A 26,354-nucleotide genomic window follows, 5' to 3' on the forward strand; every position below is an offset into this window, starting at 1 on the left:
TTATCTATATATTTCTGTGTATTGCCATCTTTCAGTGTAATTCAGTAGCTATAAGTAACATAGTAAGAGCTGATTGAATGTCTGTTGAATAAAGGATATGGATGTAGTTATTTAAATTACTGAATCTCACTATACTGGAAGCTTAAAGAGTGATACTTTGCTATTTTAACTCCACTTTGTAAAGTGTGATAAGAGTATTGTGTTGTTTGTATGCAATGTTACATATAGAAAGCTTGAGAATCAGAGTGGCAACCTGGAAAAAGAAAAAAGATGTTTATCTCAAAATTCTTTCAATATGTTCACTTGTTGGTTTCCCTTACAGTGGGAATGCTTTCTTCTGTGACTAGTACAGAGTTTGGGTTTCGGTACGTGTTCAAGAAAAGAAGTTTTGCTACCATTCTTCATTTATTCTTAGGTAGCCATGTCCTTCTCCAAGGGATCTTCCAAACCAGGGACCGAACCTGGATTTCCCACATTGCAGGCAGATTCTTTAGCATCTGAGCCATCAAGACAGCCCTATTCTTAAGAAAGTCACTTCAGTTTAGCCATAGCTTCTTCAGCTGTACTCGTCCTACACGGGCAACCCCACACAAAATGTCTTAGTAATATTTGCCTTTTGTGTTGTAAGGATCTCCTATATAGGAATACAATTGTGCGATTGTAGTTGTCATGTGATGCACTCACAACACAGGGCCTGCCATAAAGGAGGCATTCAATAGACGTTTATTCACTTTTATAACAGTAACCACTTGCTCTATTCTTTACGTGGAAAGGGGGTGCAGTGTGCATACATCAGTACAAACGTTTGCCCAGTATGCAGGGATTGAGGAAAATTTGAGAGCCCGGTTGACAACAAATCAACAGCATTAACATTCAGTGGGCTTAGGCCTCATCTCCCAAAGGTCAAACACTTCACAACTGCCAATGAGGCGCCCGGGCCCGCGTTCCTCAGTTGCTAACCAGAGCCCCTGCAGCCAACGGTCAGCCAACTGCCGCAAAGCCCCGCCTCCCAGGGCGGCCCTCCAATCGGCCGCGCGGTTCGCGCCCAACCCTCATGCGTCACGTGACGCGCCCAGGCCCGCTTCCGGCGCGTCGCGGACGGCTGACGTCGCCGGGCCCGGCGTCGCGTCAGGGCTGGCCGGCGGCGGCGGCGGCTGAGGAGGCGATGGCAGCGGACACCGAGTGGGCTTGAGCGCTCGGACCTGATCCCTCCCCGGCGCGATCTCGGGCCCAACCCCGCGCTGCGGCCCCGGCTAGCTCCGATCCTGCTCCCTCCGCTCCCGCTGCCTGGGCGGAGGCCGGTGGCGGAGGCCCGGGCTGGCCGTCCTGTTCGCGCCCCGGCTCGGCCCCGGACAGCCCGACACCTGTGCAAAAAAGAGGAGGCCGAGTCGGTAAGAGACAGCGGCGGCGGCAGGGCTTGGAGCCCGCCGGGTCCCCCGCCTGGCCGACCGGGACACCCCCGCGCTGGTGTCTGTCTCTGGCCCGCGTCCCTCCCCATAACTCGCCGCCCCTATTGTCTGGGCGCCGCCGCTCTGTCTCCCCCTCCCTTCCTTCCCCCTCCGCCTCTCGCCGGGGGCCGGACTGCTGTCAAACCCGGAGGCGTCTCCTACACCCTGCGAGCCGGGTCTGAGCTTTTCCTGTCGGTCTCTGGTCACCTCCCTCCCGTCCCGCATAACCAACCACCGCCATTTCTTTGGCCCTGCGTCCATTCCCTGACCCCGGCTTCACTCTCCCACTGTTGTGTGTCTTGCTAAATTTTCTTTTCTCGCCGTTTGTCAGGTCCACAAGTTTCACAGTCCTTATGCTTTCTTGTTCATTTTCCTTTCCAGTTTTTCCCCCCCCTCTTCGTTCTCTCTGTCCCCCTTTCTCTTTTGCTTCAAGTTTTACCCCACAATAGAACTGTTTACTTGGTCTTACTTTTCCTTAATTCACATCGCTCCCCATCTGCCCCTCTCCACTCAAGAAAAGGAAATCTTTCTTTTTCTGAAACCTCATCCAGAAGCACCTCTGAGAGGATTGTATGTCCTAACTTGATCACTTCTTGTGGGTTCTAAGATTGAGCCTAGAAAATGTTAGTGTAACTGGTCGGTTACCCTTCCTAAGTTTTCCTTGTGAAGAGCAGTAGGAAAAGTGGATTCGATTTCTACGCAAAACGTTTAAGTAACCGCTTTGGATGTTGCACACTGACCAGACCGTTATTAAAAGTATTGATACTATTGTTTCTTTTATACAGAATGCCCTCTGGCTGAGCTTGCTGTTAACTTTAATGCACTAATCTTTGCTGCTGCTGCCACCCCCGCCCCCTTCTCCCCCCTACTTACCACTCCATGGGTATTTAAGTTTGATTTTTACATTTTTTAATGGCATGTATTGTTATATTTGGCATATATGGCATGTACTTTGCCTTACCTAGTAGATTCTAAGAGAAAAAGGCAGTTGGTTTTTATGCTTGCTGTTATGTTTTGTCCCTTTTCAGTTGTGACAAAACCATTGAAAAAGCATGGTACAGTTGTGTGTTTTCTTTTTTAAACTGGGAGGGAGCATAGTCATATTTGTAATTCTTAATTTCAAAAAGGTTTTAAGGATTTCTCCTCTCCCACATTAGCAGTAGGTTTCTATTCCTGATTAAATATATTTTGATTGAGCTGTCTCAAAATGCATCCATGTTCCTCAGGTGCTAGTTTGTGAAAAAGAGACTACCAAGTGTGCTGAACATCCACTGGCCAAAACGATAGTGAATATTCTACATGTCCATGGTCTAAAGAGGAATAGGTATTACTTTGTAGTTTTTTGTTTGTTTGAACTACAGCCTTTTATTGCCAATGTGGGTACTTTCTATATAGAAATATAGTAGAAATTCTCAGAGTTAAAACTCTGTGTCACTGTTGCTTACTGAATGTGAAGATAATGAGGTTTCCTCTGTAACTTTATGTTAGCTAAAATTATTGAATCATGTGCTACCAGGTGGGAGATCATAGGTAGTGAAAAATCCTAATCACTAGAGGAATTACTAAAATCTTTACTATAAGTGTGTGTACTGTTTCTTTCATCTTTATGATCTTTAGTGACTTATCAAGTGCTTTATATTAGAAGGCACTCAATAAATATTAGTTGAAAAACTTGGTTAATTTGTTCTCTTAAGAATTTCAGTAGTCATGTGCCAGATCACTCAGTTGTCTTGATTTTTCAAAGATAGCAAAACATTTTCAACTGTTATCTTGAAGAATTTTCTTGGATATTTTCAAGTTGAAATTAAAGCACTTTAATCATTAGTGTTAATCCTCATTTGTTCATTCTTTTAAAGTAACTACCTTTTTAATGTCCTTTTTCTTAATTTATTAGTAAGATTGCCTGAAAGTTGCACAGTACTTTTATTGGCAATCATCATTCAAGTTTCTTAAAAATTTGGTGGTTATTTTAACTTGTCATGTAATGTTTAAAAAATTCTGTTTAATCACTTGTGCCTTTTATGTATCAGAAGCTAACTTTTTTTTCTCTTTTGAGGTAGTGAAAAGAGAATCCTGAAGAATAGGATCTCAAGATGAGTAAAAAGCCCCCAAATCGTCCTGGAATCACTTTTGAGATCGGTGCTCGTTTGGAGGCACTGGACTACTTACAAAAATGGTATGGAAAATACAGAGCCCCTGAAGTAAAGCCCAGTATCTGTAATCTACGTGGGTTGGTTAATTGCTCTTTTCCTGACAGTGGCAGAAACATTAACCTTGTTCACATTTTGAATAAGCATATACATTGCTTTTTAGTTTTTCTACTCTTCAACAGATTTTGCAGTTATCATCACTCTTGTGTACTTAATATGAGATCTATGGGTGGTGGGGGAGAGCGAGGATTAATCTAAATAACTAGGTTCCTAAGTTTTGTATAAAACTTGATGTAAATCTATTTTTGGGGGGCCTGTTTCATAGCTGGTCTTTCAAACTACAGAATGTATTGATGGTTAGCATATTCGTCATTGGCTGTTCCACCTGAGACCAAAACCCAATATATCTCTTTCCTCCCCAGAGTGTGGTGACCTAAAGGCGAGTTTTCACTGTTTCCAGTTTTCAACAAGTAATCCTTTCAGGCCTTCTCATTTCTTCTCCTCTACCCGCCATCTCTACCTCTGCCTGTGATAAGTGGTGAATTCGGATAGTTTCAGCATACCCCTACATACACAGTGGTGTAGGAGAAGTTGGTTACCTGGTGTAAAATCACTGCCCAGAAAGGAGAGAAAGGAAAATAGCATATACCAGGATGGCTGGACCACAATAGGAATAATTCTCTCTTTCTCCTCGGGAATGCCTCCCTCATTCTCAGTAGCTGGTCTCTAGCTCTACTGTCTCGGTGGGTGTCTCTTGGTGCCATTCTCAGCCCCCTACTCAGAGATCGGCATTGGAGAGCCTTCTCTCCTGGGAGTGGTTCAGCCTCAGCTCTGCTTGAAGCCGATTTATTCTGATGAAGGCTCTAGCAGTTCAGCAACTGTACCAGACTTTTGGACATTTTCTACAATTCTCTTAAAAATGTAGTGGGCATGTTGTAGATTTGTCTTTGATTGATTCGTATTAAGTCAACTTCCTGAGTTGGCAATGGCAGGCAGAGAAATCTTGTTTAGTCATGATGTTTGACTTTAGACCAGCCTGGGGTTTTTGTCTGTTAGCATCCGGTGTTGGAACTCTGCACACGTCCGTGACCCCCAGCTTGATGGGTCTTTTTGGGACCATTCAAATATACAGTTTGTGGTGGGAGGGCAGTTATTTGGCCTCATGCCACCAAGCTGCATCTCAGTGAATGTTTCTTTTTAGGGGGCTTACTTACTTTCATAAGGTGGAAAATGTCTACAGTGTTCTCAGGAGGTGCTTGGAAAATGGGAACCAGGCATTTTAGCATCCCCTCCCAGTTGTGATGGTAAACAGTGCCTCCAAGTGTTGCCAGGTGTTCTGGGGTTGGGGGCTCTCTGTGCCCCTGATGGAGAGCCTCTGCATTAGACTGTACAAGGAAGGATGCTCTTAGTCCATAATTAACTCTCTTTGCTTTTGATTTTGACCAAAGGAAGCTTTTTACTTCGAAGGCACTCACAGTTGAATCTCTCTGTGATAGAAGAGGATGAGAAATGCTACTTCTTTGATGTTAATCCTTACTTTCTTTTCTTTTGTTAAAGTTACTAGCTTTTTGAATTTCTGATTTAATTCATAAGATTCTTTTCTTAGGCTTCCAAACTGACAGAATTGCAATTGAATTAGCTTCCAGTTTTGAAAAAGTACATAGTTTATTAGTCCTTCCAGTGGCCTTCAGGGATATTGACATAATTAATTTTGATATTTGTAAAAAATTCACTTATGGTGAAATGCTTCCTAATTCATTAGCTGTTAAATCAGTGATTCAGTAGTTAAAAGAAAAAGATTATAAAAAAGGACTACTTTAAAAATTAAGTCTGAGTTTGCTTTTAGAGTGTGTGGAATTTCAGAAAACAAATGAAAGTTGTAGCTTAGTTTTTTCACTGTTTTATGATTCTCATCAGAAAATTTCAAGTGCTCAGATAGTGTGATATCATGCAGATGTACTCATTCATAAAATTTAGATTTAATTTAAATGACCCCAGTAATAATGGTCTCTTTAAAGTGAGTAAACATTAACCAAAATAATCACATATGATAATCACTGACGCTTGTCAGTTTGATTTTATGCACTCATTTATATGAAGATTTTATCGTTCTGCTATAGTGGTGCTTTAATTAAAAACAAATTAATAGTATTGTATATACATATCCTAGGTAATTAAAAGAAATAATTTTCTTGTTGTGACTTTATTAATGTCAGTAGTCTCAAGAACTGTTTAGGCTTGGGTGGCCCTTTAATTTGTAGGACAACTAATTAACTGCTAAGATTCATTAAATTTTTTGTGGGGCAGAAAGAAATTGTGTGAGACATGGTGCTCTTAATATTTTATTTCTAAATGAGATAAACTTTATGTTTTATTTGTTAAGGACCATTCTGTATTCCATATAAATTCTCTGCATTTTTGCTTTAATATCAAGTAAAACTATTGAAGGGTTATTTAAGTGTTTAAAAACTTTGATATTGTTATGAGAGCAAAGCAGTTAATCACTGAAAATACACTAACCTTTCATCCTTCCCACTCTTCTTTCTTTCATATTCTCTTTCGGGTTGCATCCACATTGAATGCATCCATAGTTAATCTTCCGCATTTATTCATTAAGCTGGAATAGTAGTGAAGCCCTACTTGACATAAATGTCTTTTGAATTGTAGGCATTAGAAAGGGAAGGACATGCAGGAATGCAAATATTACTTACTCTCTTTGTACTCAAGACATTTACAATGAGCAGTGTAGCTATTTTTAAGAAAATGACTTCTCACAGGTTGGTACATTTAGCTCTTAAAGAGAAGCACTGAGAAAAAGTTGTGATAGTGAGGCATCTGAATGCCAATCTCTTTTATATGTAGTAGGTTTTTCCTATATAAAAAAAGGTAAAGGAAGATATTTCTTTAGTATGTGCCCTAGAAATATAAGGATAAACTCTAAATTTAGTGGGCAGAAATAAAGTTAAGTGCCTACATTTAGGCTTGGGGTAGAGTTGATTTAATAGAAAGACTGAACTTATTTTTCTTTGGTAAAATACATTATTATTCCTTGAGCAAATCATATCACATACTCTTTGGAGTTCAGAAAGATAATTTCATCCTTGGAAATACATTTCATATTTTTAAGTGGCAATTTATTATTTTCCAGCTACATCAGAAAATCCTGGTGGTTTGACTATTTACCAGTACTAATGAATGCAGGGTCTGAGAAACCAGAGAGAGGCCACTCACCTTCTATCCCAGGGTGTGCTTTTAGATACCTGGATCTATTCTTTGTTGACTAAACCTAATTCTTACTGAAAAGTGTGGGTTGCTTTAATTTTTAAAAAATTTATAGTCTTACTGAAAACATTTTGTTTTTTTTCTCAACAGTCTTTTAATTTAAAAGTCTTTAAAAATGCTAATGTTTACAGTTAAGACAATCAACCATTTTCTCTCTTATCTTTATGTCCTAACCTGAACATATTGGCTGTATAATCTCTTGGATGCAGTAACATCATAAGGATGAAAATAGATATAGGTTGTTGATACAGGTTGTGTTTGGGAAAAGAGAAAGTTCAGAGTTGAAGTTATATTTGACGCACCATCAGTGAATTCTAAAGAGGAAAGAGTCAGGTTGTCACGTTCTGATCTTGTAAATACGGGTAAGTCCTTGAATTTGGTTGGTGTAGCAGTAAAATGAAAGCAGTGTTACTTACTTTGAGGATCAAATAAAATAATGTATTTAAACTTGCTTCAAATTATATGAAATAATACATGATTATAAAGCACTGAGGTAAATGCAAGGAAAGAGGAAGAGTTGAAAAATCTTTGGGGATCTGAAGCCTCAGGTGTGTAAGTTTTTAAATGTAGCCTTAGTGTTGACAGGAGAATGATCTAAGATGTAGAAGGAATATCATGTCATTGCAACATGCTATAAACCATCTTTTTGAGGTGATGATAAAAATCTTTGTTTTTGAAGAATTTTATAATTTACAAAGCACCCTTAAGATATTCAAGTATCTAATCGTTCTGAGTATTATTCAATAAGAAAAGTGATAAAATCATACCAGTTTGACTACTGATTTAACTTTTAGATTGAAATTAAAATATTCTCTAGCAAATGATTTAGTTGTGAAAACACAACAAATAAAGTAAGTGTGTTCTGGTGTTACTCTTAAAATTGAAATTATAAAGTTAGTTTAAAACATTCAGATGAGTTATGCTCTTCTGACCTTTTTTGGAATATTTCTATTTAATTCTCTTCTAGATCTAAAGGAGAGGAAAATGAAAGATTAAAAAAAAGTGGAGATGTCTCCAAGTGTCAGAGTTTGATAGAACAGTATAAATTTGAATTGGCAAATGCTGTTTCCACACATTTGGAGTTTTTTGAACTGTATGGAACATTTGCAAATGTGAGTTTTTAAAATGTTCATGAACAGAATTTTGTAGAGTGGGAAAATCAAATAAATTCAGATTGTAGCAAGTACACATACTTTATAATTTAAATTAAGTTTTGTATTATCTGAATTAAAAGAGATTGTCTTGGAAGCTGTGTGGTCTGTATTTGAAACAGAAGAGGAATGTTCCTGAAAAGGAGTGTGTAGATCAAATTTTGCTGGGAGAAATTGAGGGCAAGAGGAGAAGGGGGCGACAGAGGATGAGATGGTTGGATGGCATCACTGACTCATTGGACATGAGTTTGAGCAAACCCAGGGAGATAGTGATGGACAGAGAAGCCTGGCGTGCTGCAGTTCTTGCGGTCGCCAAGAGTCAGACACGACTTAGCGACTGAACAACAACAAGATCAAATTTAAAAGCTGAAAACATACTTAAATTACATTAGGTGAGTTTGGAACTTGTAGAAACCATGGGTGAATACTTTTAAAATATTCTTTTGCTAATGTGAATAAAATATGTCCTTTTGTGTATAGAACTTTCCTAAATCTGTTTGTGCTTAGAAGATATTGATTCTAATTTTGGGTCACTAACTACCTTTGAAAACCTAATTTAATCTGTAGACTCAGAAGAATGTACAATCATATTTACACCTCAAAATAATTGAGTAATCTATTATGGGTGGTGGTAGGAAGCTTAATGGGGAACTCCAGACTAAGGACCCTGCTTGTAAAGAATTTCAAATTGAAATTCGTAAGACTTACAAATTCAGGGATTCTTTACAGTCAGAAAGTCACAAGTTTTGAATCCTAAGATCTAAGTGAACCCTCAGTTTAATAATCAAACAGGTCTACACCAGTGTACAAACATTTTAGTTCTTTAATTTTTAAAAATTCCACTTAAGAAAGCTCTGAACTTTTTTTTTTAATAGTTTTTTGATGTGGAGTGTTTTTTTAAAAAGTCTTATATTGAGTTTGTTACAATATTTCTTTTGTTTAATGTTTTGGTTTTTTGGCTGTGAGGCATGTGGGAGCTTAACTACTGGACCAGGATTGGAACCCATGTCTCCTGCACTGGAAGGTGAAGTCTTAAGCACTAGACTGTAAGGGAAGTTTGTCTATGAACTTTCAAAGATAAAGTTCTCCCTTTCCCTCCCCTGTTCCTCCCCACAAAAAGATGTTGAAAGCTGTATTAGAAATAGGTGTAGAGTAGTGTAGAGTAGACATATTTATTTTAAAATACTCCTGCTTTGTTCTTGTGGTCTTTTCTCTCATATTCTTTCATTATGTTGGTTCTTTTTTTTTTTTTTTAGCTTTTTCTTGCTTTCTCAAATTTTTGTTTCTCCTAGTTCTCTTGAAAGGCAGGAGAAGAGGAGTATTGAAAAAGGTAGATGTAACTAAAGTCAGAAAACGTGGCTTTAGGTGCTGTTCCGCCATGAACTATGGGACTTTGGAGAGATCTTTGCTTTAGTGTCCCTAAAATGAAGGTGTGACGTATTCAGTGGTCTTTTAGGTCCGCTGAACTGGAAACAAATTCTTTTATCTACTTTTTACCTGTTCAGCAGGGACAGGTATTTTAGTCTCACTTTTAGATAGGTAATAAATGACTTGAGGCAGAAGTAAAGTAGGTAAAGACTGGAAGTCACATGTAGTGTGCTCAAAACTGCCAGACTCTAAAAGAAGAGAAAATTAATTGAAAAAGATGGAGAACGGTGAATATAATTGGAAACAAATATTTAGAATTTTAAAGTACTTGTATTATAGTGGTGTTGGGAAGGTAGTTACTCTTTCTCCATCCTGCTGTTCTGCTCATTTAAATGCTTTCTTATTAATTTTAATTTTGAAATTACTTAGAATTATAACTAAAGGCTGTAATAAGCCAGTAGTTATTCAGTAGGATACTTTAACTTTCTGTATGGTACCCATTAACTAACAAATTGATTCTCTTACTGAGTTCATTGATGTTAGTAACTGTATTTTAAAAGTGATTCAGGTGAAGTCCAAAAGAGTGGTTCTCAAACTTGAGCCTGCATCAGAATCACCTGAAGGGTCCCAGTGTTTTGGTATTTTTATATGACTTTGTATTGAAGAACTATTACCTACCACCTTATGCAAATCATCAATCAGCATATAAACATTTTCTTTTTATTAAAGTAGAAGCTGGTATATGAGGCACTGTGTTATTTCTGTCATTAAAATTAACTTAAATTGGAGAGAATTATTGCAATAAAATTGAGGAAAGAATGTGGATGTTTAATATTCAGTGTATATTAAAAGTCTCTCTTCATTGCCAAAAACCCAACCCTCTTCAGTGAAAAATGAGTATGTTTCTAGTATATCATGGGTAGGTAAGCTACTAAAAAATAATTTACTAATGTGAAATAAATTATATGCAAGCCCTATCCCATTTACTCATAAAAAGGTGCCCAGGAAATTTCATTGAATTTTAGTGGGTTAGTCAAGAATGAACCTGAAAGTTTTGGGGATATCTTGAAATCTGGTTACCACTATAAAACACTACTGCAAATGAATTATGACTTGTTGAAAACTAAGCATAAAATGATAAGAATGATATTTATCGAACTATTAAGGAATTTCATATCATTTCATTTTTAAAGTCACCTAGTGTTTTCCTTCAGAGAAGGCAGTGGCACCCTACTCCAGTGTTCTTGCCTGGAGAGTCCCAGGGACGAGGGAGCCTGGTGGGCTGCGGTCTATGGGGTCACACAGAGTCGGACACGATTGAAGCGACTTAGCAGCAGCAGCAGCAGCAGTGTTTTTCTTAGGTCTCTAACAACTCATATCCCAACCTTCCTATCTTAATTTTTAAATGTAAGTTATGACAGAATCAAGCATATAAGTTAAGCTACTTTTTCCCCTTACGTTCTTTTATCGTCATAATGTGATGTTTCATACTTAGACATAGTTGAGATGGAATTTGCCTTTTTTTTTTGAGAATTTTTAATAATAAAGCAGTCTGTTTGCTTAGTCTTTTTATATGGGATGGGAGAAATGTTTATTTTGTACAATATAATAAAAGCTATTTTCCATGCTTTCTGGCTAACAAAAACTTTTTGCATTTTATTTGTATCAGAAACAAGGTTAAATTTGCAAGAAAAAGTAAACATATAACTTGATTTCATATTGTTTTTGTTTTCAGTACCTCTTGAGAAAGAGCCCCCTGTATTGTAAGTACTGCAGTAAGGTTGACAAGAGCTGAAAATGATCAGTTGTAAGATGCAGAATATATGATGATCAACAAAAGCATATTTAAGGATAGACAAACCTCCATTCAGGGATCTACCACTTACTGTTTTGACTTGAGGAAGTTACTTGACTTCCAGAGGCTCTATGACCTCCTTAAATAACTGGAAATAATAGTAGTACCTAACTCAAAGGGTTGTTTGAAGATTTAGCAAGAGAGTGCACTTTAAGAACTTTCCATGGTCTCTGCCACATGGTAACCACTTAATAAGTGTTAGCTTTAATGATAATAATAGCATGAACATTAGTTATTCTAAGAAAATAGACTCTAATAGGAGAGAAGTCATTGTAAATTCCTAAAATTTTAATCATAAGTGTATAAGCATATATGACTGTGTAGTATATTAAATTAATTTTTAAGTGCTGAATATTAAGAAATAGAAACAGTCGACTGCAACCTGCTAAGGTTCGTGTTTGGCGTTTTATAACAGAGTTTGACCATGTTGGCTTGAACAAATTATGTGAAGCACATAAACTTGCAGTAGAATATTGGTGGCATTTTTGGTGGAGTGGGAAATAGTCTAATTGATTTTTGATAGTCTAATTGATTCTTATGGTAGGAGATGGTAATGAGCATAAAGATTGTGTTGTAGGCATTTTGATTTGGTCAGAACCAATGGTGTGAGTGAACGTAGGCACAGCAGGAGATTCAGATACTGAGGACGTAGAGCAACGGAAGTTTAAATCCAGTGATCTGAAATGAAACCTTGATTTGAAAAGCGGCTGCCACAAGTCACTAGGGGAAAATACATAGCTAACTCTGGTCTTACCCGTTCTTTGCTGCAAAGATTACAAACAGGTAGGAAGTAGGGTGATCTGTTCTATGTCATATGTGTGTCTTCAGGATGAATGGCTCTGAAAAGACCTGAGGGATAATGTGGTGAGATCCTTAGAATTCAGTGTTGGAACAGATGCAGTTTTGATGTATATAACCCTCCTCTGGGTGTTCTTAAAATTTAGATTCTTTGGATTTATGCTTCATTTTGGAATATCAAGCTTGAATTAATCCAAAGGGTTTTGTTTTCAGCATATTGTTCAAGTGTGAAACAAATTACCATGTAATACCTAGAAGCATGTCATCTAAAAATACTGTTCTAATAGGTGGTATTATTGTAGTTATAATCAGCGAATGGGTGAGAAAACAGTTGAAAATTACAAAGCATAATTAAATTTAAAGTATTTCCAAGAAACTAAAAATTTTGAAAGGTTAGCAGGTTATAAGAATCTTAGGTTTGTGTTTGACTTCATTCTACATTAATTTTTATTATTTGGCAGATAAACCTTTTCTGACAATTATATGTAAGGAAGGTCTCTATTTCTATTTCTTATAATATGTTTTAGTCATTTTTTATGACACATTGAGTTTCTTGCTAATGCAGTTCCTATCCACAGGACTGTTCTGAATTGTTAATTCTAACTCTTGGAGATCCTGCTAACATTGAAATTACATTTAAGTCATTTTTCAAGTGTATTTCATCCTTTAAAAATTGAAGAACTACTTTATCCAAGGGAGCATCTAATTTAGGTATTCTCTTTGTGTGCTACTGCAATATACCTTTACTAGCTATTACATTATATTGTAATTGTATCACCTCATTTGATTCCCTTTTCTTCTCCTCTCCCTCCTGAATTTTTTGATTGTTTGTAGTTTTATTCCTACTTTAATGTCTAATTCAGTGAATTAGAGACTCAGTGCTGAATTAAATGGATGAGGAACTGTCAATTTTCTAATTTGTGTAAATTAAAAATTTTACTGTCTTACCAATATAAACAAGAAAAGGGTTGTTATTTAAAATACATAATTTGTAATTTATTGGGTCAGTTGCCTTTTTGATTAACACTTGTTCAGATAATGAATGAAATCTCAGAGTGAATTCTGATGGTCTTTGGGATATTTGGTAGTGCTCAGTGGGTGGTAACCTCCTGATTAGTAGTTAACAGCCATGTTCTTTGGCTTAAGTGCTTTAATCTGTCAGATTATAGTTCTGGCATAGCTGCATGCCCATCATTGTTTTCTTGCTCCCAAGGATATGGAACACCTATGGTTTGAGTGTTAACAGATGATCTTGGTTTCCAGAGGACTTTTTTTTTTTGGAATCATGAACCCCATGGAAATGTGATCAAAGTTGGGAACCCTTCTCTCAAGAGAATACTCATACACTTATGTGTCAAATGTTTTTTTTTTACATATATTCTCAGGGAATCATGGTCTCCTGATCTAGCTGTCAGTCAGGACTTGCTATGTAAAATAGTTAATAACATGAGCCAGTGTAGTAATTCGTCTGTAATGGTAATTCCCATTGTAGGTTTCTTATTTCCTTTGTGTTTTGACAATAGACTTGAGTTAATGTTATAGGGAACCAATACAGTGTGTACCTAGTCTTTTTGCTCAGTGGCTGGTTTTTAATAAATTACAGAGTTAGTTCAGAATCCATAAAGCTTGCTACTCTCTGACCCATCTTGTGTAAGTGGGAGGCACCAGTGACAGTGTTAAAATGCTGGTATTATCGGATGAGGCAATAAAGTGAAAGGTGAAAGTAATTTTTGTTTTGGGTAATGCCTTGCTTTAGTCAGACTTCCCTTGTGACTCAGCCAGTAAAGAATTTGCCTGCAATGCGGGATACCTGGATTCAATCCCTGGGTTGGGATGGTCTCCTGAAGAAGAAAAAGGCTACCTACTCCAGTATTTGGGCCTGGAGAATTCCATGGACTGTATAGTCCATGGAGTCACAAAGAGTTGGATGTGACTGAGCGACTTTCACTTCATTTTACTTTACCCTGCTATTACAGCCATGGTTGAACTTGACCATTAGAGAATTTTGACCACACTGATTCAGAAAGAGTCCTAAGAAATCAGTTGAGGGATTGTGTGCTTAGTCAAGTCATTGCAGTTGTGTCTGAATCTCTGCGACCCCATGGACCATGGCCTGCCAGGCTCCTCTGCCCATGGGATTCTCCTGGCAGGAACACTGGAATGGGTTACCATTTCCTTCTCAGAAGTAGAATTGCACATATGAAAATTCTGTTAAATTCAGCAAGGATCATTCTCAGTGTTTTTGAATGCTGTTTGTTTCCATTAAACCTAATAAACAATTTAGGATGGATTATTTTTTTTTGCTAAGTTTGCCCAGAGTAAACTCTATTCTCTTAAGATTTAAGTGCAAAAGACGTATGAGGGCAAGATAGGCCCAGAGCAATGGAGGCAGTCCCTTAATTTCTACACTGGTTAATATCATTTAAACAGTGTAAGTAGTTTAAAGTGGGATATGATAGAGAAGACAGATGTGGAAATTTTATGATATTGTTGTATCATCATAAGGAATAGTAGAGCTTTGTGTAGAATTTTAGCATTGAAGAATCATAACCCTAGTTGCCTTCTCTCCATCTGTTTCTTTTGAACCCTAGAGAGGTGCCAACTATGTTACTTGTTTTTGTTTTCTTCTTATCCCTAATTATTTTAACTCTGAAATTCCAGTCTCTCACTTTTCAGATTTTTTTCCCAATCATTTACAAATATTTGGGACTCAGCCTAGTCACTGTTCATTACTCTTAACAGCTTTCCATGATTCATCCTTTGAAAAGCAAAAACAAAAACATTATCATTGCATCTTCCAAATTCAGTAAGAAAAATCTTACATTCCATTCACTCAGTTATAATAAAACATACATTGTGCATCAAAATAATTGCTGTGGTTCAAGATGTAGAGGCATTTGTGAATACATTTGTTCAGAAGTATTTTTTATTCACTGAGTATCAAGGCATTACTATGGTTCATCTTGAATAGGGAAATCATTTCACTGTATAGAGTAAAATAATAGAGCTATATGTTAAATTACCATTTTGTGTTATTTTCTATGTATAGCAAAGATCTTGATGTTAGGGTTTTTTCCTAAGGTTAACTGATAACCAAATTAAGTACAGACTTTACAGGATTCCCTGTTTGTTTATAATGAATGAAGAGGCATTTCACTGGTTCACTATGTCAGGACCCTTTAGTTTGAACCTAGTCCAGTCTGAGCTCTCACTCTTCTTTACTCACCTTATTACTTACCATATAGTCTAGCCAAAGGGAACTCTTTCTTGGAAGTGCCCCTCTAGCCTCTGGTCCTGAAGTCCTTGAAGACAGAAACCACATTCTGTTTGTCTGAATCCTCCTTGTCCAGCTAATGCTCAACCCTGAATCACATGATGGTTTTAAGCAAATGAATATTGATTGAATAAATGAGTAATGCTTTGTTTACACTTTACCTTTGTACCATGTTGATTAAGTCTGAATCCCTAAAGTCCCCCATCAAGACCAACGTAGGTAACTTCTTTTAAGAATGGTCGCCAGGGCACCAGTTTTCTCTGAAATATTAATTATTGCATCTTATGTAGAATTTTTGTAAAGTCAACTATACTTCAGTGAAAAAAGCAAAGTATATTCAAATTACCAAAAAAATAATGGCAAAGAGAAATCAAAGTTGAAATTAGTTTCAAATTAGTATTTACTACTGCTCACTATCTTCAGGGAAAACTTAACTTGTGAGGAAATATGTTAATGAGCGAATTAACTCTGAAAAATTCATGGTTTTTCAAAAGTAAAAGCTTGATGTAAAGGAGAAAAAAAATGTTTTATAAACTTAACAGTTTACCATGTATGGTATAATTACTTTGATACAGGCCTTATCGAATTTCTCCTTTAGGCTCTTTGTACCAGCTAGCTCTGACTTTGAATATTCTTGCCATGTGTGTCCTTGGACAGTCTTCATCTGTTGAATGGTGACTGTGTTATCTGTACCTTGGATGATTTCCAGGATCTAATGCAATAAGGTGTATAAAAATCAGCTGATGCTCAATAAAGGAAGAACATAGGGCCTGACGGATTTATGACTCTCAGAAATATCATGCTGCTTCTGTCTCCTCATCTGACTCTAAGCTAAGCTCCTTGAAGATAAGAGTTAGTTATGTTTCCTTTTAACCTGCCATTTGTTTGTGTACATTGAATTGTATACATTTAGAATTTGAAGGAACCTATAGAATAAACCTCTTATTTTCTTCTTCAAAATAAAAAAGATATAAACACATAAATTAGAAACTTAGTTTTTATAATTGATAGAACACCTTTTGTAGTAGTTAAGTGGCTAGTGAATGTTGAAAAATAAAGAAGGTTATCTGTAGGCTTCCCTTAATGCTATTGACATTTTTTGTTTTGTTTTGAAAACCAGAGCAGCAGAAACAAATCTGCACAACTGCAGAAGACAAGCATTTTTGATTCTAAACAGTGGAATCAGCATGTCCAGCTCAGGGAGTGAGTGCGCTGAGCTCCTAGGGTTTCCTCTGTTCGTGCTTCTCTTTAATAGAATGTTTCCTTACTCACAACTGTGCCCTCTGAAGAGTGAGACTGCTATCTCAGCTCTGGCGAGATGTACAGATTTTCTTTCTTTAACATCACTTGTTCACCCTGAGCATTCCTGCAGTAGCCAGTGTGTGTCTGCCACTGTGAAAGTGCTGGGGGTACACAGCTGGCCATGACTCAGTCCCCGAAACTCACAGGCCCTTTTAATTGCTAACATTCTGTTTCGGAGATGTCTACTCTCTCTCGAAGTGTTAGTGAATACTTTGTGATGAAAGGGTTACATGCTTTGGTAGTAGTGAATGCCTTATTTCTGTCTTGTTGACAGAACCAGGAAGTCTTCAATAAAGAAAATGGTTTATTTAATCTAGCATTTTCCTACCTTATTTGACCATGGGACCCCTTTCTTTGTGTCACATGTGTGAATGTCTTAAGGGATGTAAATGCTTCACAGCCTGCAGTTCAGGATCCTGCGCACATGATTGTGATGGGATGGCTGCAGTGAGAGCACTCGGGGGTGGGGAGCTGGGGGTCTTCACACGGGTGAGTCCATGTTAAGTCAGGTCTTGGATGATGAGCGTGCAGAAGGAGCAGAATGGACAAAAAGCATAGGTGTCTGACAGAGCATGGTATGTTTAAGGAAATGCCAAATAGTTCAGTGTCATTAGACTGAAGGGAGGAAAGAAGCTATACCAGAGAACGATTCGGGGCCCTTGAAATGTATAAAAAGCCTTGAATAGCGTGAGTGTGTGAAGCAGGTAGTACTCAGTTCCTAGTTTAAAAGTTATGTGAGGGCTGTTTTGCTTTATATTTAAATTTATGTTAATGATACAAATTTATATTTATTCTACAGGGAAAATAAAAAACTGATATAGTGTACAAGTATGAAATAAACCATATGACTAAATAATCTACTGTGTGTTGCTGTTGAATACTTAATGTTATCTAATGTTAGTTTTGAAAAATTTTTGAGTCTCTGTGAAGATTACATATAGTATACATTAAGAATTATGAAGCTTTTTTATGTTAAAAGTTTCAGGTAACTAGTTTTTATTTTGGAATTAATCCTGGGAGAATCAGCACAGTGAGGACAGAACAATGTGATACCGTTTTTATAATCTTAAACTGAAGTTATAACCAAGATTTCCGTACTGTCATTAATACTCATTATAAAATATTGGAAAGTATGAAAAATAGAGAAAGTACTTTATTGTCATAGACAAATGTATGTAATTGTTTGCTCGGCCAATATGTTACTATTTAACATTTTATATATTTATAATTCTGCTGAACACAGTACTGCTTTTTTACATTTTGCTACATTATAAATTCTTTGTAAGCATTACATTTAAAGTCTGTATGATATTCCATTCAGTAGATATGCCATAGTTTATATAGTTATGGACAATTTTCAGGTATTTTTTAACCATATGGTTTTTATTTTTTTGTTATACATGTTTTGTGTATATAGTTCCACAATTGGAATTATTGAGTCAAAAGTAAGAATATGTTTAAAGCTTTTGATGCATGTTATCAAATTATTTCCCAAGATAGCATAATTTATATTATAAATATATAATTTATGTGTCCACTGGGATTGAACTGTTAATATTTCAGTAGGTCTTGAGAGCAGTCATTAAAAAGAAAAGACAAAGACTAAAGCAGACTTTGATGGTCAGTAGTTTAAAATATAGATCCATATTGTTTATGGGTATAATAGTAAACAGTGTTTCAGTTCATACTTTGTGTAAACAAACGTAAGAATTTTCTCCTGATATGATGGCTTTTTTTATTTTTGAGGTATCCCTCACGAATTGAAAAAATTGACTATGAGGAGGGCAAGATGTTGGTCCATTTTGAGCGCTGGAGTCATCGTTATGATGAGTGGATTTACTGGGATAGCAATAGGTTGCGCCCCCTTGAGAGACCTGCATTAAGAAAAGAAGGGCTAAAAGATGAGGAAGATTTCTTTGTAAGTAGCAAGCCTTTCTGTTTGCTAGATATGTAATGATGTATTTTTTTAAAGGAATTGTTAAATTTTACAAAAGCTTGTTTTTTTTTTAAGAAAAAAAAGCTTTTTTTTTTAATTAAGGAAATGCATATTTATTATACATGATATTGATCTTAAAAGTTGTTTAAAATAGGATTTTAAAGCCGGAGAAGAAGTTCTGGCTCGTTGGACAGACTGTCGCTATTACCCTGCCAAGATTGAGGCGATTAACAAAGAAGGTACGTATTTGAAATGATCTGAGAATTAAAATGGGATTTATAGTAAAATCTAACTATATTTCTAATTTTAATTAATGCATGTAGTTGTTACATGTAACTGTTACTTCTCTTTGTTTTATACTTTAATCAGTCTTCTAATATTCTTTTTTTAGGATAAAAATTTAACTTGTTATATATTTAATTCATTATGTATTGTATAGAATAAGATGATATGTAATATGCTGCCTAAGAAGAGTATTTAGGTTAGTAGTTGGTTACAGTTTTTCAGCTTTTTCAGCTTTCATTTGACAGGCTTATATTATATATATTTTATTTCTTCTTCTCTGTTTGCAGTTTGCTGGCTAAATTATTTTTATGAACATCTCTACCTAAGTGCTAAAGATACAGGAAAATTTAAATCAGTTCAGGTTGGAAGTAAAACACAGTACAATGTTTTCTGAGGAAGGAGTATGGAACTTTATCAATATGAGGATTTCCTTTCTTGCGTCTTTTCCCCTGCCCCCTTTTAATTAATTTTGTAGATAATTTTGCTATTAGCCTTTTGTGATATCTAACATTAATACAGAAGAAAAGTTACTGAATTTACCAGATATACTGAAAATAACACAGAAATCAGGTGTGCTGGTGTGGCATAAAACAAGAGAATCTGTTGCACAGATAATTAATTTTAAAACTTGTAGACTGACTAGTTTGGAAACGGATTATAATTAATATTTAAATTATTATTGGAAAAATTTAAATTTCTGACTTCAAATCTCATTTAAATAATAATTGTGAAATACTTATATTTTCCAAGTCAATAGTACGTTGTTTTTCTATTACAGTGATTTCTCAAACTCTACCATTTATTCATTCCTTTGACTAAAGAAACACATTGAGAGAATTCTCCGGCAGTCCAGTGGTGAGGACTCAGCACTTTCACTGCTGAGGGCCTGGGTTCAGTCCCTGGTGGGGAATTTTAAGATCCCATAAGCCGTGCAACAGGACAAAAAAAAACACCCAAAAAACTCACATTGATGTGTTTTTTGCAAGAAGAGCATTTAACTTAAGTAAAGGGATACTTACTTTATGTTGTATCTTGAAAGCCAAACAAATTAGCTAGAAAAGGAGGGTTGAAAAGGCTTTCTGGCAGAAGAAATGGTGTTTGCAAAAGAATAGAAGAGAGACATGCCATTTTTAAGGAACTGCAAGTCTTTGATGTGACTGGAGTGAAGGATTCCTTTCAGGTTTGTAGAATAACAGAAGAGGTGGAGGAAAGAAGAATTGGTATATGAAGTGTCTTGTAGTCTTGCTAAAGAATTTAGCTAAGGATTTAAGCTGAAAATTTAACAAAAAAAACTTGAGAAAAATTAAGAGGTAAGAGAATTAAGAGGTAAGAGAAAATAGAAGAAAACATTTAAAAAGAAATACAGTAAAAAGTGTTAAGTGTGAAAAAGTAAGTTACAGTTGTCTGGTTAGAATTGATGATGTAACTTTACAAAAGCCTTAGTCTAATTTCTTGGTTTAGTTAATTGAAATAACAAATATGGCTATGAGCTTATTACTAGTTACCTGAGGGACATCTCAGTTGTTAAGTTTTTAGGTTACTTCTTTCCTAGTGGGGCCTTTAAATCATTGTTTACTTAAACTTCTGGAAAGCTATATTTCAGAGCTCATGTTCCCATGTCTTATATTGGCTCCCCAGGTGTCTAGTTCAGAGACTAGCACAGAGTTAGGGAGTCAGTAACAATTGTTGAAAGGAAAAGAAGTAATGAGTCCATTTCGTTAGATAATAGGATCTTCCCAAAACAGAAGAAAAACTATGACTATGACTTGCTCCTTGGAAGAAAAGCTATGACAGACCTAGACAGCCTGTTAAAAAGTGGAGACATCATTTTGCCAACAAAAGGTCTATCTAGACAAAGCTATGGTTTTCCAGTAGTCATGTATGTATGTGAGAGTTCGACTGTAAAGAAAGCTGAGTGCTGAAGAATTGATGCTTTCAAATTGTGGTGCTGGAGAAGACTCTTGAGAGTCCCTTGGACAGCAAGGAGATCAAACCAGTCAGTCCTAAAGGAAATCAACCCTGAATGTTCATTAGAAGGATGGATCCTGAAGCTAAAGCTGCAATTCTTTGGCCACCTGATGCGAAGAACTGACTCAATGGATAAGACCCTGTTGCTGGGAACGATTGAGGGCATAAGGAGAAGGGGGCAACAGAGGATGAAATGGTTGGATTGCATCACCTACTCAATGGACATGAGCTTGAGTAAGCACTGGGAGATCATGAAGGACCGGGAAGCCTGGCATGCTGCAGTCCATGGGGTTGCAAAGAGTCAGACTTGATCCTAGCGCCTGAACAACAACAACCCAAAACAGAACAAAATTAAACAGTGCTCTCTGTTTTCATTATGAGAAATTTATTTAAATGTGCAGAGCTTTGAGACCTTTCTTTCAAGTGTGAAGCTTCTTTTATGAAGCACGTGCATATGCATGTGTACGACATACTCAGAATCAAGCCACCCTCATTTTTTATCATATCCCATTTGTCCATGGGCATGTAATACAGAAATTTAAGCTTACATCAGTGGAAGAATGATGTTACTCACTGCAACCTCTGCCATTTCAAGAGCAGTTTGAGGAATCCCTTAGTGAAATATTGGCAGATATAACTTGCTTTTTTAAACATTTTATGTGGGAGGTATTAATTTGGTGGTTTTTCTGTGTGTCCCACAAGGTGAATGAGCCTCACTTTGTCTCCTGCCACCATCCTCACTCTCCCCCCTTAAAAAAGGAAGCTCTCAGAGCACTTTCTGTTCACTGCAAAAGCTAAATAAAACTAACAAATGTGGACATTTAGGTATACATAATATGTCTTGGCGGAGAAGGCAATGGCACCCCACTCCAGTACTCTTGCCTGGAAGATACCATGGATGGAGGAGCCTGGTGGGCTGCAGTCCATGGGATCACTAAGAGTCGGACACAACTGAGTGACTTCCCTTTCACTTTTCACTTTCATGCATTGGAGAAAGCAGTGGCAACCCACTCCAGTGTTCTTGCCTGGAGAATCCCAAGGACGGGGGAGCCTGGTGGGCTTCCGTCTATGGGGTCGCACAGAGTCGGACACGACTGAAGGGACTTAGCAGCAGCAGCAGCAATAGCAGCAATATGTCTTGGAGGAGTTGAAGAGAAGGGGCGAATCACTTTAGCCTGGAGTGATCAGGGAGGTTTTCATACGACGGGTGGGATTTAAAGAGCTGATCCTTGAAGAGTGGGTTGGAGTTGGGAAGGGAAAAGGCGTCACAGCAGGGGAGACTGTCCTCAGAGGCAGGGGGGTGAGTGCACGGTCAGCGTGGCGCAGAGTTTGCCCTCATCTGCAGTGCCACATGAGGAAGGAGGAGGGAGGGGCTCGAATGGGGGTTAACGTAAGGGGCACAAGTGGTTTTTCAGTCTCACGGTCTTCTCGAATTCTTTACATTCTTGCTCTTCGGCTGCTCAGTTTCTTTCATAATTTGGGTTTAATTCTTTATGTCCATGATTTGTATGTCATGCTAATTATAGAAAGATGAAATCAGTTGGTGTTATTCAAATTACAAAGAAATGAAAATCTTTGTACATTGATTTATTGGCTTTGGTGCCAGTTGTTTATACCTCTTTTGTAAAGGTCAGATATCTGTTTACATCAAGTGTCACTCAGCCCACATTGGTTTGATACAGGAAATGATAGAACAACACTGGGATTTTCATAAATATAAAATCTGTATAATTTATATGTTTTCTGATAGTACTGACAAGCATGAAAACATGGAGTCTAACGAAAAGTGAGTGTCCTTTGAAATAGTCGTGTAAATAGGATCATGAATCCGAACAGCAGGATGGTTTAGTGGGAAAGACACGGGAATCGGGGGTTTTAGGGAATGTCTGTGCTGCTGATAAACTGTCACTGCATGCAGCATTTCATTTCACTGGAGGTCAGTGTTCTTATCTGCACAGGAAGACTGTCATGCCAGTGATATGTAAAATGGTGTGTAGCTTAAAAGCCGGGGAATCTGTAATTCTTGTTTGCCAGTTAACTAATATTGCAAAGAAATAATCCTTTCCTGAGATTTTTCTCCCAGATTTTTCTGTTACTTAGAAAGAAACTTTCAAAGACAGCAAATGATGATTCTTAGAAATATTATTCACTTTTGTAAATAATTATTTTCTTCAGGTATATTATAACTGATATGTTATTTAAACATATATTTGTTATTAATTTTAAAATCCTCCAGTAAAAATCAGAATTATATGCAGCTAACTTATCAAGATGGAGTTTGTATATTCCTTAAGGGAAATCAGGCGTTATTTTTACAGCGAGAGAGACCATAAACTTCGTACACTTGATGTGTGTTTGCAGTTACTGCAATCACAGGGTGTTTATTTGTGTCAGGGCATTACTTGTTTGATGTCAGGTGTTGCTGTAAGACTGAATTATATTTTCTAATGATCCTGACTCACTCCTATTTCAGGAACGTTCACAGTTCAATTTTATGATGGAGTAATTCGTTGTTTAAAACGAATGCACATTAAAGCCATGCCTGAGGATGCTAAGGGGCAGGTAAGAGTGTTTAGCATTCCTAGCTTCCCAAACGGATGTCTTCTTGAATGGTGATTAATAAAATATATATATACTTCCATATATATATATATTTTAAAGTGGACTAATTGTAGGATTATGTGCTGATAGCCCCAAATAGCAGCAAGAAAGAGAAGCTTAGAATGTAAAATCAATTATACACTTGATTTTTGCTTCTTTGGTTTTAGACCTGCCCAAGTTACAGGTCACTAGTTTCTGTTCCAGGTGAAAGCCCAGCATCCACTAAGCTGGTGTTGTCCTAGCGACCCAGCTGGATCGTGTAACCAGTCTATGGGAAGTGAGGTGAGTGCCTTTTTTGTTAATTCTGTTTCGTTTTTCCTGGTATATGGTTATCATTTAGAAAGTTAATTTTTAATATAAAATTTTATATTGAGTCTCTTATCTTCTTCTTTTCTTCTGTAAATCATAGTCATTAATTTTCCTTCAAAAGGCGCTTACCTGACACTCTGTAGGCTGTTTCAGGTAGGGCTTTCTGAGTTATATGATGTAAGCAGTGCATTACATGCTCTGTCACTGCTCAAAGCAAGAATGAACGGTAAGCATTTGAAAGAGAATCTGGGATGAGTTAAAACCATAATTCTATTGATTGAATATGTTTCCTGAAATACTGGAAAGAAAAGGTGCCAATAGAAATTTAAAATGTTTTCTTTTATGTTCTGCTGTTATTTGGGATTTTCAGCACCTGGACCTACAATTAATTTTAAGAAATTGAAAGTGATCTGTAAAAATGTCTAATATGGAAATTTGCTATATATTTGTTGCATATCATGCGGTGAAAAATGTCATCCTGAACTGTGTTGAAATCAGGTGGTCAGTTCCAGTCAAGTGTATACATTTAGCAGACAACCTGCTGCTATACTTGGGATGTAGATTACCACAGTTGAAACATTATTTTTGTTTTCTGAGAAGTTGGAGTGTTTTAAATTACGTGGTTTTCAAAAATTTAGTTTTGAAATCAAGTAGAGTTTTTTTCTTTAATTAATATGGAAATAAAATTTAAAATGGAAATACTTTTGATCAGGAAATTGCTTTGTGTCTTTCTACTTGTATATATAAATAAAATGTTCTCAAGCATTCAGTGGTGTGATTCCTTGGTTACTACACAGAAAGATTGATTGAGACATTGGCAACTTAGTTTAATATATACTGTTTAAAATTCTCAATTTTTTTTTTTTTTTTTGCTTAAAAGTATTATTTTGTTCATTCAAATATTTACGTGATGGCACTAACTTTAAAACTCTTTTTTCTGAAGTAACACTGAACCAGTTTGGTTTGTGGTAAAATAAGTTATAAAAACTAATTTTTTGAACATAGTGGATGTTTATTTTTAATGAGTATTCTGGTCACATCATGATGTGTGGTAACATTAAAATAAATATCAAAATACAAACTCCTAGAAGAAAATATTAGTATATTTCTTTTAATTTTGTTTTTTTTTCATAGTTTTTAATTACAAGCACATTAGAGACATGTATAGAATTGTTTTTTATAGAATATTCTTATATTTTGAGTATCATTTTCCCCAACAAGGTTTTGATTTGTTTTCACCTAGGTCATATAATAAATCAGGTGTTGTTTGGACAGTAGTAAGAGAATCCAACCTTGCATACTATCTTCTAAATTTTGAGTCCTTTGAGAATTTCTTTGTAAAGATATACAGTAAAATTTCTTTTGCTAAACCAGCAAAGGATAAGGAATCAAATAAATGCACTATGGGAATGTTTTTCTCTTAAATTTCTGTAGCTTTTTCTTACCTATTCTTTTTCTTTTTGAGAGTGTGCTGATATAAAATTTACACTGTAACTCACTAGTGTTAGAAACTGGCCAGGTGGCACTAGTAGTAAAGAACCCACCTGCAATGTAGGCAACGTAAGAGATGTGGGTTGATACCTGGGTCAGGAAGATCCCCTGGAGAAGGAAAGGCAACCACTGCAGTATTCTTGCCTGGAGAATCCCAGACAAAGGAGCTTGGTGGTCTACAGTCCATGGGGTCGCAAAGAGTCAAACACGACTGAGAGACTTAGCATGTTCATAAGGTCCTTTACTATTTTCAGAACTTTTTTTTTTAATACATTGCTTTATTGGATTCTCATAGCAAATCATTTGACATAGGTATAGCTGATATTTCTGTTTCACTGTTGAGAAATTCAGAACTTAAAGAATTCAATGACTTACCTAAAATTTCACTCAACCATAGTGTGCAGAGTAGCTCTGAACTCCTACCTGATTTCGGACAGTGTTCATTCTAGTGAGGTGTCTGTGTTCTCATCTTTAGTTCTCATTCATGGAAGAAGCACATCAGTTATTTTTGATGTTGAATCTTTCCAGTTAAAAAATGGGAGCGTGAAATAATTGAAGAACTCTTCAATCACAACTACAGTGATCCTCATGATTAACACGTCATATGATAAAGAACTGTTTTATCTGATTTCACTTTTGAAGAGTACAACGTTAATCTATTTTTCTTTTTATTGGAGAGAGAAAACATTTGGGCGTGGAATTTTTACCCTTAGCATCTTTTGGCATTTCTCTTAATAACTTAAACTTGTCCCTGCAATACAAAACCTAGAATTAAATGCCCTGTTCTTAGTAAGACTGAATTTAGCACTTTCCTTTGCTTGTCTGTTGTATGTAATCTTGTTTTTTCTTTCTGCTTTGTTGATGGAGCTCTATAAGTCATTTGCGTTGGTGGTGTTTTTTTCCTTCTACTTAAATGTTAGTCTCAAGACTCAACTTAGCCATAATACTTAAGTCACCCAGATTGCTCCTTGACCTTAAACCCCTCTTTTCTATTAGTATACACTTTGCCACACCTTTGTTTAATGGTTTTCCTTTTGCTTGGAGTGTCCATTTTTTTTTCTTTGCATTTTTCCCCAGCAGATTCCTCTTTCAGGGTTCAAATCATTTATCATTTCTCCTGAAGCCTTCCACTAGTC

The 26,354-nt window shown here is 36.6% G+C and overlaps 1 protein-coding gene across 12 annotated transcripts in view; it reads left to right on the top strand.

Annotated features, from left to right (window-relative positions):
- Window positions 1–1,108: 1,108 nt before the first annotated feature.
- PHF20L1 (PHD finger protein 20 like 1) overlaps window positions 1,109–26,354 on the top strand; it is a 75,563-nt gene continuing 50,317 nt past the window's right edge. For 5 of the 12 annotated variants that reach the window (XM_065903352.1, XM_065903362.1, XM_065903357.1 and 2 more), the window contains exons 1-6: window positions 1,109–1,391; window positions 3,509–3,624; window positions 18,375–18,546; window positions 18,719–18,803; window positions 23,291–23,379; window positions 23,623–23,700. In XM_065903352.1, the coding sequence (XP_065759424.1) occupies window positions 3,542–3,624; window positions 18,375–18,546; window positions 18,719–18,803; window positions 23,291–23,379; window positions 23,623–23,700 (507 nt within the window). In that variant the 5' untranslated portion in view covers window positions 1,109–1,391; window positions 3,509–3,541. Of the gene's footprint in view, window positions 1,392–2,683; window positions 2,773–3,504; window positions 3,625–7,847; window positions 7,993–18,374; window positions 18,547–18,718; window positions 18,804–23,290; window positions 23,380–23,622; window positions 23,701–26,354 lie in introns of those variants that run through there. The other 7 variants (XM_065903360.1, XM_065903361.1, XM_065903364.1 and 4 more) reach the window with 5 other exon arrangements.

This window comes from Muntiacus reevesi, chromosome 12, assembly GCF_963930625.1.
Source record: "Muntiacus reevesi chromosome 12, mMunRee1.1, whole genome shotgun sequence".
Taxonomy (NCBI): Eukaryota; Metazoa; Chordata; class Mammalia; order Artiodactyla; family Cervidae; genus Muntiacus; species Muntiacus reevesi.